At 45.3% G+C, this 15233-nt stretch overlaps 1 protein-coding gene across 1 annotated transcript; it reads left to right on the forward strand.

Annotated features, from left to right (window-relative positions):
- The first annotated feature begins 1503 nt into the window (after window positions 1–1503).
- Window positions 1504–13734, forward strand: BMP2 (bone morphogenetic protein 2). The gene is made up of 3 exons (XM_079944979.1): window positions 1504–2900; window positions 4041–4390; window positions 12018–13734. The coding sequence occupies exons 2-3, from the start codon at window positions 4048–4050 to the stop codon at window positions 12860–12862; spliced, it is 1188 nt and encodes a 395-aa protein (XP_079801105.1). The 5' UTR covers window positions 1504–2900; window positions 4041–4047; the 3' UTR covers window positions 12863–13734.
- The last annotated feature ends 1499 nt before the right edge of the window (window positions 13735–15233 follow it).

The raw sequence follows: 15233 nt of genomic DNA on the forward strand, positions 1-15233 counted from the left end.
CTCCTCTTTAAAAGCTACACACTGATTTAGGTTTCATATAAGTTTTGTTTTGTTTTTTAAATCTCACTGATGACAGAAACTATTGTTAACTCCTCAATTAAACTTGATAGGGAAGGAAATTGTTTCAGAAGCACAATAAACACTTTCTGACTTAAAGTGTCTGTGAAGAGAACATGTTCTCTTGCCAACTTGTTTGGTGTCCAATGATTCAGAGTGGCAAACAGCTTCCATAGTGCATTTTCAGGGAAAAATAGTACCATGTTCCTGAATATTTTGTCCCTCATTTCCCCCCCCCCCCATTTATTTTCCTAGTAGGCAGTCTTCCTCATAAATACCTTATTTGACCTTTATACTTGCAGAAACAGCGAGTGCCTAATTCCCCTCTGTGAGTTACTAATCCGATTTACGTGAGCGGAACCTAGAATTATTTTAGCTTTCCGACTGAAAAAATAATACACATGGATAATAGATTGTTATGAGTTCCTGCTTCAGGCTTTTCTCTTTCTGCTCTGCAGGCTGAAGGGTCTGTGCAAGAGAACTTGATTTTGCCCATCTGGTCTTTTCCAAAACTTTTCTCCCTTTGGGTAAACTTGTTGAGCTGTGCATGGGGGGTCCTGGAATCCTGGAAAGGATTGAAAGCCTTAGCCTTGAAATTTGTGGTGCAGCAGATTTGGGGACTCTCTCAGCTGAGGAAGACAAGTCACTTGACCACATGTCACAGATCAGCTGCTGGGGCCTGGTGTAAGTGGGTGGGGCAGAAGGTTCTAAGGTCTCAGACCAGAATTGTCCTGTCTGCTTGGCTCACACTGTGCGTTATTTTACCTTCCTCTGAGTTGCCTCTGAGCTGGGCAAGATAAATATCACAAGGTATGAAGTGATTGCTACCGTAAGAAGAAATAAAATCCCTCTCATCCTCTCTTCTCTCTCTCTCTCTCTCTCTCTCTCACACACACACACAAACACACACACACACACACACACACACACACACACACGTGGACGTAAACAGAGTCCACAATGCACATGTCACGTATAGCAGGACATCCATTTCACATAGACATAAGTTTACAGAAATGTGTGGTTTCGTTAGTACATATTTACATATATGAATATTTGTGTATTACATATATACTTATTGGAGTAATAGTGCACATTTATATAAATACATTTACATATGTAAATGAATACATCTCTCTGTGTTAAAGTTTAAGTAACACTCAATGTCCAATCTCTAGTTTTGTTTTAATTCTCCTCCCACCCCGGGGAAACACAGAAGTGTGTACCCCAAGCCTATGCCAAGATGCCTTGTAACTTGGTTGAGTTCTTCTTTTAATCGACTATTATTGAACATCTTCAAACTGAAAGTTGAATAACGGGCCGGGAGGGGAAATAAGGCCCGACCCAGCATTCGTCCGGGATTTCGCTCCCGGAGCCCCAGCCAGGGGCCGCCGCTCCCACGGATCTCCCCTCTGAGGGCAGGGGCTGAAGGCGCGAGCGCCCCCTCTGCGGCCGCGAGTCCCCGCCCTCGGCCCCACCCCGCCGCGGCTGTCCCGGTGCGCCGTCCACACCCCTGCTCGCTGCTCCCGCCCGCTCGGGGATCCCCGGCGAGCCGCGCCACCGAGGGGGAGGTGTTCGGCCTCGTCCGGGAGGGAGACGGCGGGCGGCGTCCCCTTTAAAAGCCGCGAGCGCCGCGCCACGGCGCCGCCGCCGCCGCCGCCGTCGCCGCCGGAGTCCTCGCCCCGCCGCGCCGCGCTGCGCCCGGCTCGCGCTGCGCCCGCCGCTCTGCTTCCCACACCCGGCCGGGGATTGGCAGCCGCCGCCGGACATCGGCCGCCACAGGCTCCGCCGCCCACACGGACGACCTAGGCGCTAGCGCCTTGCGGATTACTGCGGGCTCCGAGGCACCCGCGCCCGCAGACCCTGCGCGGGTTGGAGCACCCGGCCGTGCGCGCCGCTGCGCCGTGGCCTCGGCTGCCCGGGCCAAGCCGGAGCCTAAGACCGGCGTGCAGAGCGCCGGGGAGCCGGGAGCCGAGCCCGAGCGCCGCGATGCCGATCACCTCCCGCCGTTGCTCGGGGGCCTGGGACGTGCCGGCCGAGGTGTGATCGTACCCCAGGCTGGCCACAAAGGGCACAGCGGCTTGGCCCGGGGGCGAGGAGAGCGAGGGGAGAGCGCAGCCACCCGCTTCGGCAGCCCGAAACTCGGCTCGACTCTCTGGAGAATGCGCCCGAGGACGCCGGAGCGCCGGAGCCGCGGTGGTTTCAACTGGCTAGCGCTAATGGGGGTGCACTGGAGGAAGGCAGAGTGATGCGGGGGGGCAACTCTCCCGGCACCAAGATCGCCGCTGCGCCCTTCCCCGGACCCGGCGTCTCCCAGGATGGCTGGCCCGAGCCATGGGCCCCGGCAGAGCTAGCGCCGAGCGCCCGACCCTCGCCCCCACAGTCCCGGAGCCAGCCCCCCGCGGGGCCACGCGTCCCGCGGGCTCTGGTTCCTAAGGACGACGACAGCACCAGCTTTTCCTTTCTCCCTTCCCTTCCCTGCTCCGCACTCCTCCCCCTGCTCGCTGTTGTTGTGTGTCAGCACTTGGCTGGAGACTTCTTGAACTTGCAGGGAGAGTAACTTGCGCTCCCCACTTCGCGCCGGTGCCTCTGCCCCAGCGGACCCAGCCTCGCCGCCTGCGAACCCCGCCGCCCCTCCACTCCACCGCTGGGCCCGACCCGAGACGCCTTTCCCTGCGTGCGGAGAGAGACTGCCCGGCCGGCACCCGGGAGGAGAAGGAGGAGGCGAAGGAAGGGAACCCGGTCCCTGCGCCAGGTCCTTCAGCCAGAGCTTTTTCCATGTGGAGGCTCTTTCAATGGACGTGTCCCCGCGTGCTTCTTAGACGGTCTGCGGTCTCCTAAAGGTAGACAACGTGGGCCGAGGCCGGGGCTGTGGGTGGGCGTGGGGCCCCGGCGGATGAGCCCCTCCCGGGGCCAGGTTGGGCCGGACGTAAACAGAGCAGGTCCACGTGCAGCCGAGCTCCTGCGGGGATGCCCCCATCCTACCGCCGCCGGGCGACCGTCGGCTTTGCACTCCCGGCTCGCACTTTTCCGCCCCTCCTCCCTCCCTTCTTTTCGGCATTTTATTAGGGCTGTTAACACTTAGATGATTTTATTTTTAAGGCAAAGAAATCCCTTGGAGAGGGTGGCCCCTGGATTTCACCCGTTAGCTGCCAACCTGTACACCTTGCCGTGGCGATCCCTTCTGACTTTTTCAAGTTTCTCCGGGAGACCTGCGCTCTGTACTCAGAGCTGCGTCCCATTTGGGAAAATATTAGAAGTTGGGATTCTCCCTGTTTGTTTCCAGGAATGCGAGGGGGCAGTTCTCTCGTGCCACCTTGTGCTGACACGGGAATTAATAGATATTAGCCATCTACGTAATCCTATGAAGATACCTGCGTATCTTGACTGCATTGGGGGGAGGGGGTTCGGGGATGGAGTGGCCTGCCCTGACACCTCTGAGGTTAGAGACGTGGGCCACAGGTTGCAAGTGACTTCGGAAGTTGTGCCCCTGAGTTTACTGGCTCTGGAAGTTATAGACCGTGTGTGTGTATCAGGAAGTTCTATACAGTGCCTCTAAGGAAGTCACATGCACCATTTGTGTTTATATGCCAGCGAGCGCTGTGTGATTGGGTTAGTTTAGGGGACGGAGGGGTGTGAGACCAAACGGTGGTTTCCCCAGGTTCCCTGCACAGGCTGTCAGCGTGTCACAGAAAGAAAAGGTGACAGTCACTGACGCGGGGTGGGGGGTGGGGGTCAAATTTTGTCAGACGGATTGAGAATGGAATGGGAGGGTGAAATCCATCTGGCTCAGGAACTAAGGGTCTTCCATTCTCCTAAACGTTTGAGCTTCAGCTCCTCTGAAGTGTCTCCGCGAGTGTTGTCAGCCGGGTGGGCACCCTGGAGGAGGAAGCAAGGGGACCGAGCGGGAGCCGGGACCGCGGGGGCGGAAGGGGGGAGGGCTGGGCGGAGAACTCCGTGACTCACGTCGGCCCTGTCCTCAGGTCGACCATGGTGGCCGGGACCCGCTGTCTTCTAGCGTTGCTGCTTCCCCAGGTCCTCCTGGGCGTTGCGGCCGGCCTCATTCCCGAGCTGGGCCGGAGGAAGTTCGCGGTGTCTGCTGGCCGGTCTTCGTCCCAGCCCTCGGACGACGTCCTGAGTGAGTTCGAGTTGCGGTTGCTTAGCATGTTCGGCCTGAAGCAGAGACCCACCCCCAGCAGGGGTGCCGTGGTGCCCCCCTACATGCTGGACCTGTACCGCCGGCACTCGGGCCAGCCTGGCGCGCCCGCCCCGGACCACCGGCTGGAGAGGGCAGCCAGCCTCGCCAACACCGTGCGCAGCTTCCACCACGAAGGTGAGGCTTGGAGCCGGGGCGCGGGGGCGGAGACGGGGGCGGGGAGTCGTCCATCCAAGCGCCCCACAGTGGGCAGACAGCAGGCGTCCCTGGAAGGGCAGCTTGGCCGGGGCGCTGCAGACGTTTCCATGTTTGCCTCTGTAAGAACCTTTACGAACCTGACATTCACTCACTGCCTGTGTGGCGGGAGAGCCAGGGATTCCCCTTTGGTAAATCTGCACCCTTTTCCTGGCTTGCAGCCAGAAGAGCGACTCCTCCTCCAGGAACTGGAGAGAAATCAAGTGATGGGGAAGATGAGGGCAAAAGGCTTGCCCCTAGTCAGCTAAACGTGCAAGAATTCCATAGTAGAAGAATGAGGAGGGGGGCAGATTGGGATCTCTTTAGGTCTGTTTGGAAGCCTTTGCTCTATAAATCTGCTTCTCTTGCTTAAGCCGGGGTTTCAAGCATGACAGAGCCAAGGGCAGAATTTTCAGAGATAGTATTGAAAAATCAAAGCCCAGGACTCCAATGTCTTTCTAATTTACAGTAGATCTGGACCTGATTTGGAAGATTTCAAATCCCTATCTAATCCTCGTGGGAGATCAATTCCACAATCAATCTTATTGTTTCCACAAAGACTTTCTTGTCTTGTGCTTAAATCTGAGATGAACTCCGGAGTAGAGACAAGGCTAGCCTTCAGATAAAAGCTTTTGCAGCAACTGCCTGTTTTCCTTCATGTGCACTGAAATGTGGGTTTTTTTTTTCTTTTATGATACTGGATGTGGTTCTTTTAAGGTAGGATGTTTATACTTGTTTCATCAGAAAGGCATTTAGTGGATTTGAAATGTCTTAGAGCAGCTAGTGAGATCTGTTGTACCCAAGTTCTTAGGGCAATTGGTCAAAAATATTTTCCACTTCAATTCTTTTTCTACACTTTTAAATGCTCCTTTGGCTTAACACATTCTAAATGAGCTCAGGTTCGTTCAAGTTCTAGAGAATGGTCCAAAGATGTATATCACAGAGAAGCCACTTGTAGGATATCAGGGAACTGGGATATTGTTCTGGTTTTCTTGCCTTGCCTTGCTGAGGTGGTCAATTTCAAGTGGAAATCTACCCTCTGATATAAACAAATCAGTAGTGTCACAGCCAGGCATTTTCTGCCAGTGTGAAGGAGAACTTATACTTGTGAGAACAGTCAATAGTGGGAAGGGGTCCTAAAGGCCGGTCACATAACAAAAGGGACTTCATCAAGGCAGCTATACATAGTGAAGGGGACATGAATTGAAAAATCAATTCATTTTTCAGCACATTTCTAAGTGAGGTGCTGTCTGCTAGCAGAAATCATATTTGAAAGGAAATAAGATCTCATTTTACTCCTTCAGGATTCATCCACTGAAAGCAGAAGTTGTCTGTTGTCATGCAGAAATGTTCTTGTTCCTGTACATTCTGTCATCACCACCTTGGGGAGATTATAGATCCAGCTCATCATTCCCAGCTGCTGCTGATTAGAATTGTTTCTCTGGATAGAAAAGTAATAAGAATTGCTATTTCAGCCACCTCTCCTGGAGATATAGCATGGAAACCATTCTGAACTTTATTTTTAAGGCCAAGAAGGCACTGTGTGTGTCTCTTAGAACTTTAAAGGAAGATAGATCATTTAAGGCATTTGACACCTAAAAACGTTCAGTTGCATGAGGATTCCATCAGTGAAGTCTGCATATTTCTCCTTCCTCTGGAAGTGGCTCGACCAAAACTAAACAGTCTAGAACTTATTGGAGTGTATAATTTTAACTTAAAGAGCCTGCTTGAGTTTATAAGTCAGAATTTATGTCTTTAAACGTGTAAATGTTATGCACCAAATAGTGCAGAAGTTACCAACTTGCTTAAAATCAAGTTGCAATAATAACTTCAGATCTTTATGAAATCAGATAATAAAAAAAAAGCTATGTAATGTTTGCCCCAAATTTCAACAAACCCATTCCTTTTCTTCTTAAGACTAGCATATAATCATTAGGCTACAAATTGCCCTTTTTTGAAGACCGTTTCATTTTTACGTAAACCAGAATTTGGTTTTTGTAAATATTCTTCTTTATAAAACATCCATGCATGGCACTAAAAAATCTTTTAATAAACCATGTGATTAAGGCTGCAGGTTTAAGAGCAGAATTTGGTTCCTAGAGCCTTTGTGGATGTTTTTTTGGTAAAGGACCTGATTACGAGAATTACCTGTTGGTTTTATTTGCGGGTGGGATCTGGGTTATTTGGCGAAATACAAGACAAGAAGTATCATGATGGCATTCTTTCAACCGATGTGTGAAGATAATGGGTCTACATCATAGGTGATCTGACACAGAAATTATCAGTTGTCATTTCTCCTATTAAGCTTTGTCTAGTCCTTTCTCCAGTGGCTTTTATTCGGGAGAGCCCAAGCGCTGGAAAATTTTTCTTTTTTCAAAGTTGTTAAAAAGTGCTTCGGAACTGCCACTGAGGATAGAAAAATCACTTCTTCAACTGGAAACAGTGTTTTGTGTTTTGCTTGTAGTTAAAAACACATTGAAATTGGTTGACTTGATTGGCCTTGCAAAAAATCTTCATTCTTTCCTGTCAGATTGGAATATGGAAGGACCACGCGCTCGCTCTCCAGACTCTGAAGGACACAGTTCTCTTTTTGCCCAAAATAACTGAATTATTTGCCTCTATGACTGAAGCTTTGAAATAGAGATTAACCCCGTTCCCACAAATGTAATTTTCTTGAAAATATTCATTTAAAAGGAAAGTTCAAGAAACAACCACTGCTCTTTGATGGAGCACTGGTATCACAAATTCCCAGTGCAACCAAAGGATTTGGACACATACACCCCCCCAAACCAGTGCTCACTTGGGGTGCTTCCCTAGTGTCCCCAGGTATTTCATTGTGATTGTGAAAGGCCCCCTTTAGGTAGAACAGGCATTCTATTTGGAAATGCTCATAGAGATTGAGGCTTTGGTGCCCAGAGATAGTTCTTGCACTTATGTTTTCCATTTTGCCTCGTTTTTAGTGGTTCCTCTCTGTTCCCCCTTGATCCCTCCTCATTGAGCTATTTTGTCTTTTTAAGACTTTCCCTTTGTGTGTTTCACCAAATAAGCAACAATAAGAGGGCCCTGGATCATTCCAAAGGTGTTGGAGCTAAGAGAGTGGGTAGAGGCCAAATCAGGGTTGGTGACAACGACCATGCTCTTTCTTTTAGCTGCCATCTCCTTTGTTGTCTTTGTTTTTTTAACTGATTCATTTTAACCTTTTGTATTTTATCGTTGTTTTTCTCCTTGATACATCAATTCTCTAACCATTATTTTATATTTTGGAAAATTTTATTTATTATTCTCCACTACTTTCATTTTATTTCAGGGCAGTGATTTCCAACCTTACTGATTTACTAGAACATTCCCAGGTTTTTATTGTTGTTTTCTTAATGGACATTTTTTGTCTAAAGAGTGTTGCAAAATTCTCAAAATGTAATGACAACTCACTTTTTGCTAAAACCCATCAAAACTTGTCCTCGTCATACTGTAGGACAAACAGGCAGTCACAAAATATCAGTGGTTCCACACAAGATCTGTATGTCCCAGTGGCTCCTGCCACTTTACCTCTCTGCTTTACTTTTCTGTTCTGTCTGCTTCTTCCACCATTTCTATCCCTTTAACTGGGACAGAACATGCCCTACCGTTATCACTGTGTTAAATATAAATCTGCCTCTAATGGTTTTGACTTTTGCTTGAGTTTTTGACTCCTCCCCTATGTTAGATGGTGCCGTCTAGTGGCCAGAAACTTGGGAGCTGCAGTAGACTCAAGTTCATAGCTATGTTCTTAGTTTACTAGCTCTGTGACCTTAGGAAAATCACATAACCTCTCTGAGCTCCAACTATTTCATTTACAAAATGGAGCCAGTAACAGTTCCTCTCTAACTGATTTGTCATAAGGTAATTCATATAAAGTTCTTAGTGCCAGACCTGGCACAAACAACCATTCAGCACACCTGCTGTCATTATCGTGATGACTTGTTTCTTTATGTCCTATTCTCCCCTGGTCTAGGGAAGAGGAGGCCAAAGTGGACCTAGGCTAGCTGAGGGAATTCAGTCTTGTCTTTTTGAATGTAGGTGAATAATTGACAGCGTAGATGATTAAGTTAGAACTTCACTTTTTGGAGGAGAGGTCAAATGTCATTGTTGCCTTATTTTTCTTTACTTTCCCACATTTTTGTAGCCATAGCTCCATCTATTTGGATAAGAACTTAGAGGTTCAAGAACCCATGTCTAAGATAGGCTGGAATCCTCAGATCCCTTGGCAAGTGCAGCTTATTCAATAAGGGTTATTTACAGAGAATTAATAATTGTATATACCTCCAGAAAAGCATACATTACCTACTTAGGTAAATACTCCATATTTTCAGAATCCCTAGGCTTGTTGTGGTGATTTGCAGATTCTTTACTTCATTTCAAAACGTTCAGATTTTTTTCTGCCTTCTAGAAAAATTTCATGTTCCCTTGAAGATCAAAGGAGAGGGTAGTAGGTGCCCTAACCTTGGTCAGTTGTTTTCCTGGGTTTGGGGGTTCCTATGACTTTCTGACTTATCTCTGTGACCAGAGTCTGCAGTCAGGGATCTTGTCATGGAGGCCTTTGTATTAAGGAGGGATAGTGGTCCTTCAGGGATTAGGCTGACTGAGATGAAACTGCACAGTTGGAGAGGGATCTTCACATTACTTGTTAATGTTTAATAGTGTAATTTTTTCCTTTGCTAAGTGATTATCCTTTTGGCCACTTACCTCCAATGAGATTTTGAAGCACATGAAACTGCTTTTTTATAGGTTAAATCCAGTTGAATGGTGGTAGTTTTGTATAATTCAGTCTCATATTAGTCTTTTGGAGGGTTATTGTTCTATTTAATGCCCCTTTTATACCCATCCTCTTTACTTCATTTACTTGTCTCTCGTGCTTACCTGGGAGATTGTTCCTTCATCCTCCTCCTGGCTGTGTGTGTCTGTGTGTGTCTGTGTGTGTGTGTGTGTGTGTGTGTGTGTGTGTGTGTGTGTGTGTGTGTGTATGATTTCTCTGGGCACCTTTGTTAATACAGCTGTTCCCCAAAGGCCCTGGATAATGTGCCGTTCCTTCCTCTCCTTAAAAGAAGAGAAAGCGCTTTTAGGTGTGCCGGGAGCAGCGAAGTCAGTTGCCCGGGTCCAGGCCTTGGCTTTGTGTCATTGCGTCTGATGGGTGTGCAGATTTTTAGGTCACTCTTCTTTTCTCTGGTAGCTGGTGGCTTCTCTGCTGAAAGAATGCCTTCAGGGAAAACATCAGAGGGCTCCTGAATTGCAGGGAGGAAAGGAAAGAAGGGGCTAAACACAACCCTTGATACTTGTCGGAGCCACAGAGGAGAGCTCTGGTTGATTGGTGGGAGGATTATTTTAAAAATAGTGCCTGGCCAGAAGTACCATTAGCCAGCAGCGGGGTTTAGAGCGGCTCCCCAAAGGTATCCGTACGGGTACCGGTTAGCAGGCTTGAGGGGACAGTGGGGGACTCCCTTCTTGGCCTGATGGTCTCCCTGTCCAAGGAGAGGCGATTTAGATCTTTCTGTTCTGAGTCTGGCTGCTCACCCCTGGCCTCAAGTCTTACTCCTTGGCCAACGCTAATGGTTCTTCTATTCATTTCTATATTATTTAACAAAAAGGCACTTTAAAATATGTTCCTGGGGCTTCCCTGGTGGCGCAGTGGTTGAGAGTCTGCCTGCCGATGCAGGGGACACGGGTTCGTGCCCCGGTCCGGGAAGATCCCACATGCCGCGGAGCGGCTGGGCCCGTGAGCCATGGCCACTGAGCCTGCGCGTCCGGAGTCTGTGCTCCGCAACGGGAGAGGCCACAACAGTGAGAGGCCCGCGTACCGCAAAAAAAAAAAAAAGTTCCTGGCAATTTATACTTGCATGTGAAAAACGTTCTTTAAAACCTTTAGCCTCGAAGGGCAGTTCACCAGCTTCCAGCATTACCTCACCTCGGAGCTGCTAGAAATGCTGCATCTCAGGCCCTACCCCAGACTTACCCACTGAATCAGAATCTGCATTTGAACAGTTAAGGTGTCCTATAGGTGTTTTGCACAGAGGTTGAAGTTTGAGAAACGTCCCATTAAAGCATTCCTCCATAATTTGGTATAAACCACCCCTGTTGACCTTAGCTTGCAGTGATGACTGTTGCTTTGATGATGAAGGTTTACACAGGTAGAATCTTTGAGTGAGCGATCTGAAGTGATTATCCTTTGCTAAAATGTCTAAATTTTGTGAACAATGAATAGCCGTTTGGTTCAGGAGAAATACAACCAGAAAATTAATGAAAATATGGTTTCCTCTTATGGTGATGGCAGGGCCAAATAGATTTTGTTAGCACTCAGGTTGGATCCTGAATGAAGCAGGTAAAATTTGTTGACAGTGAAATAACAGGATGTGATAAAGCTAGAAGAAAGTAAACCCAAATATCCCAAATTCTAGTGCTGTTTACTATCAATTTAATAATAATGTGCACCTTTGATGATTTGCAGACTATACATTCAAGGTGCTATGTTATATTTTATTGTTTGCTTGACAAGCAGTACTCCTTAAAATTGAAATTCTGGAATTTTAAATCAGGAAGAACTTTTATGAATAGCTCACTTGAATGACTATTTTAAAATAATGATAATAGATATAAAATGATTATTCTGTAATTAGATTATCCCTTACATCATGAATGTCAATAATGACATTTCTGTAGATTTTTATACATTTGGGAGAGATTTATCTGTATCCTGTAGCCTATTATTGGGTAGGTGTATAATTTTAATATGGTTTATTTTTTTTTAAAGATAAAGGAATTACAAACAGAAGAGAATTATTTTTTTTTTCCCAAAAGCATCTGCAATGAGATTTTGCTTTTGAGGTCATAAAGAGGTGAGAGAAGAGACAAAGTTGGGAAGTTATTTCTCTTGAAATCATCCAGCCTTAATTACTACAGTGTCCTAGTACCACCCTTACGTTTCCAAAGAAGTAGATCCCTGTAAATGCCTTTGTCTCTGGACTTTTGAGTAAAATAGTAGGGTGTACTTTGCAAAATGTCATCGTTGATGTTGAGTTTCAGAGTCTTTAATTAGGAAACTGAAATCTGTATATCGAGATTTGTAAATCATCTAAATTGCAGAGTAATGTTTTAGAATACTGCTTAAGGGATTGACATTAAAGCCTTTTTCTTTTTAAGAAATGCAATAATTTCCTCAAATCCTCACTCATTAGACCTCTATTAACTATAGTGCTGACTTTTTTTTTTTTTTGCCCTAAAGTCTGTGAATTCCAAAGAAATGCTTCACCATTTCCCCCATCATTATAGCCACCTGGAAGCAGTATTCACGTATTAGATTAAACACGTAACAGTGAATTGTGAAATTTTGTTTCATGGTGTGTATATTGACATAAATGTATAGAAAAGGGAGGATCATTTCTTTATCTAAAGGGCAAATTTTAACTTTCTGGCTGCAGATTTTTACATGTGTTAAATCAAACCCTGAAGTGATGTATATAAATCCTTATATAGAATCAAATTGTCATACTTGCCTTACTGAATGATTTTTCCTTTTTTCTACTTTTTTCCATTAAATTAGAATCTTTGGAAGAATTGCCAGAAATAAGTGGAAAAACAACCCGTAGATTCTTCTTTAATTTAACTTCTATCCCCACTGAGGAGTTTATCACCTCAGCAGAACTTCAGGTCTTTCGGGAACAGATGCAGGAAACTTTGGAAAACAATAGCAGTTTCCATCACCGAATTAATATTTATGAAATTATAAAACCTGCCACAGCCAACTCCAAGTTCCCTGTGACCAGACTTCTGGACACCAGGTTGGTGACTCAGAATGCCAGCAGGTGGGAGAGCTTTGATGTCACCCCTGCCGTGATGAGGTGGACAGCGCAGGGGCTCGCCAACCACGGGTTTGTGGTGGAGGTGGCCCACCCAGAGGACAGCCACGGGGTCTCCAAGAGGCACGTGCGGATTAGCAGGTCTTTGCACCAAGACAAGCACAGCTGGTCACAGAGAAGGCCTTTGCTGGTCACTTTTGGCCACGATGGGAAAGGACACCCTCTCCACCAAAGAGAAAAGCGTCAGGCAAAACACAAACAGCGGAAACGCCTCAAGTCCAGTTGTAAGAGACACCCTTTGTACGTGGACTTCAGTGACGTGGGGTGGAATGACTGGATCGTCGCCCCCCCGGGGTATCATGCCTTTTACTGCCACGGGGAGTGCCCTTTCCCCCTGGCTGATCACCTGAACTCCACAAACCACGCCATCGTCCAGACGCTGGTCAACTCAGTTAACTCTAAGATTCCCAAGGCGTGCTGTGTCCCAACAGAACTCAGTGCCATCTCCATGCTGTACCTTGACGAGAATGAAAAGGTGGTATTAAAGAACTATCAGGACATGGTTGTCGAGGGTTGTGGGTGTCGTTAGCACAGCAAAATAAAATAAAATAAATAAATATATATATATATATATATTTTAGAAAAAAGCAAAAAAAAAAAAAATCAAGTTGACACTTTAATATTTCCCAATGAAGACTTTATTTATGGAATGGAATGGAGAAAAAAAAAACAGCTATTTTGAAAATATATTTATATCTACGAAAAGAAGTTGGGAAAACAAATATTTTAATCAGAGAATTATTCCTTAAAGATTTTAAAATGTATTTAGTTGTACATTTTATATGGGTTCAACCCCAGCACATGAAGTATAATGGTCAGATTTATTTTGTATTTATTTACTATTATAACCACTTTTTAGGAAAAATAGCTAATTTGTATTTATATGTAATCAAAAGAAGTATTGGGTTTGTACATAATTTTCCAAAAATTGTAGTTGTTTTCAGTCGTGTGTATTTAAGATGAAAAGTCTACATGGAAGGTTACTCTGGCAAAGTGCTTAGCACATTTGCTTTTTTTTTTGCAGTGCTACTGTTAAGGTCACAAGTTCATGTCCAGAAAAAAAAAAAAAAAGTGGATAATCCACTCTGCTGACTTTCAAGATTATTATATTATTCAATTCTCAGGAATGTTGCAGAGTGGTTGTCCAGTCCATGAGAACTTACATCCTTATTAGGTGGAATATTTGGATAAGAACCAGACATTGCTGATCGAATATAGAAACCCCCCACCCCTTAGTTTGCAGAAAGAGTAAAGCAGGACCAATAGAAATAATTAAGAAAAGATGAACCTGCAGGAAAGTGAATGATGGTTTGTTGTTCTTCTTTCCTAAACTAGTGACCCCTTCAAAGGGGCTGGTCTGGCCAAAGTATTAAATAAAACATAAGATTTCGTCATTATTGATATTGTGGTCATGTATATTTAAAATTGATATCTAGTGGCCCTCATGAAGAGTTGAAAATTGATTTGTATTTTACTTTTACCTCACCTAAGAGCTCTTTATGCTCAAAAGGACTCAATTTTCTAACTGCCTCTCCACAGCAAAATTGTTTTCTGCCTACCCCTGTTCTCTGTTCCATCAGCTTGCTTTTCTTTCCAAGGTTATGTGTTTGAACACATTTCTCCAAATGTTAAACCTATTTCAGATAATAAATATCAAAGCTCTGGCATTTCATTCTATAAAGGCCAACCTGTAAGAGAAAATGGTGCATTTGTACAGCGTTCACAAAGATTACCTTGTGTTTGCATTTTTGCTTCTGAGGCTACTCATTTTGGAGGGAGGTAGGGAGAAGGCAAGGAATAGTTGGAAATTTGCAGGCAAGTCATTGGCTAATTCCTAGGAATTAATCAATGATTTAGTATTTCACATGAACCTCTTTGGGGCAGGAAGATTTAAGAGAAAACCGAAGCAACAAAAATCAAGCCAAACCTGGGGAACCCAAGATAAAGTTTCAGAGATGATATCCCATGCAGTAGAGGCAATGGTGCCAAAAAATTAGAAAGGGAAAGTGTCTGAGATCAAGCTTCTACAAGGACATCTGCCAGTTGGACTGAAGCCCAAGCAGAATGAAGTCGAATTAGGCCGCTCAGAATGAACACATACCAGTGGCAGGGCTTCTGTGCTCTGGGTTGAAATCAGACCCAAGGAAGGGTTCGGTGGGTATGCTTGTATGGCCAGGGGACCCACAACCCCACAATTTTACTGGAAGTATTTTAAGGTCAATTTCTAGGACTTTGTGTCACCTCTGATCCTGCTGTGATTGGTGAGGCCTAGTTCTAATTTCCTTTCCTAGCCCTTCCTTGATGCGGCTGAAAAAAAGTGTGTTAGTAAAGGAACAGAGTGTTATCATCAGATTCGTCCCAGGAATTAACTTGCAATGACCCTGTTACATTTTGGGTTATATTTTGGGTGTGATAGATTTAACCCTCGTTTTGAGATTACGTAGATCATATTTTTCTAAAAAATTAGTACAAGTTATCTTTTATTCCTTCCACTGTTAAAATCTTTTAGTTTCTTTTTATCCCTATTCTATTGCTCTTTATGTATCATTGGTGTTAGACACCCCTGTGGAGGGCGGGATCGTCTTTGTCCCTTGGCATTCTTCACCCTCTCTTGCCACGGGTGTGAGGGGCAGGCTGCACAGTCGTAACATCTTAAAAAATAATAACCCACGTTTTCTCATCTCCAAATACTCTAGATAAGAGTTGTAAAAGTACAGCACAAGAATTACCATACATTTGGCAGTTCCGTCCCTTTTTATTTCTCTGCTTCATTGGGTCTGATTTTCTCGGTTAAAATGATTCTCAAATGTTCTTTTCTCAAACGGTTCTCAAATGGTTCGTGCATAATATATATGTGTAAATATATATAGACATATATATGTGAATATATATAAATATAT

This window comes from Stenella coeruleoalba (assembly GCF_951394435.1).
Source record: "Stenella coeruleoalba genome assembly, chromosome: 15".
Lineage (NCBI taxonomy): Eukaryota > Metazoa > Chordata > Mammalia > Artiodactyla > Delphinidae > Stenella > Stenella coeruleoalba.

Excerpts from the sequence above, each read along its gene's own strand:
- BMP2 (XM_079944979.1), top strand. The coding sequence starts at position 4,048 with ATGGTGGCCGGGACCCGCTGTCTTCTAGCGTTGCTGCTTCCCCAGGTC. Across the intron at positions 4,391-12,017 it reads GCGCAGCTTCCACCACGAAG|AATCTTTGGAAGAATTGCCA; the intron begins GTGAGGCTTGGA and ends CCATTAAATTAG.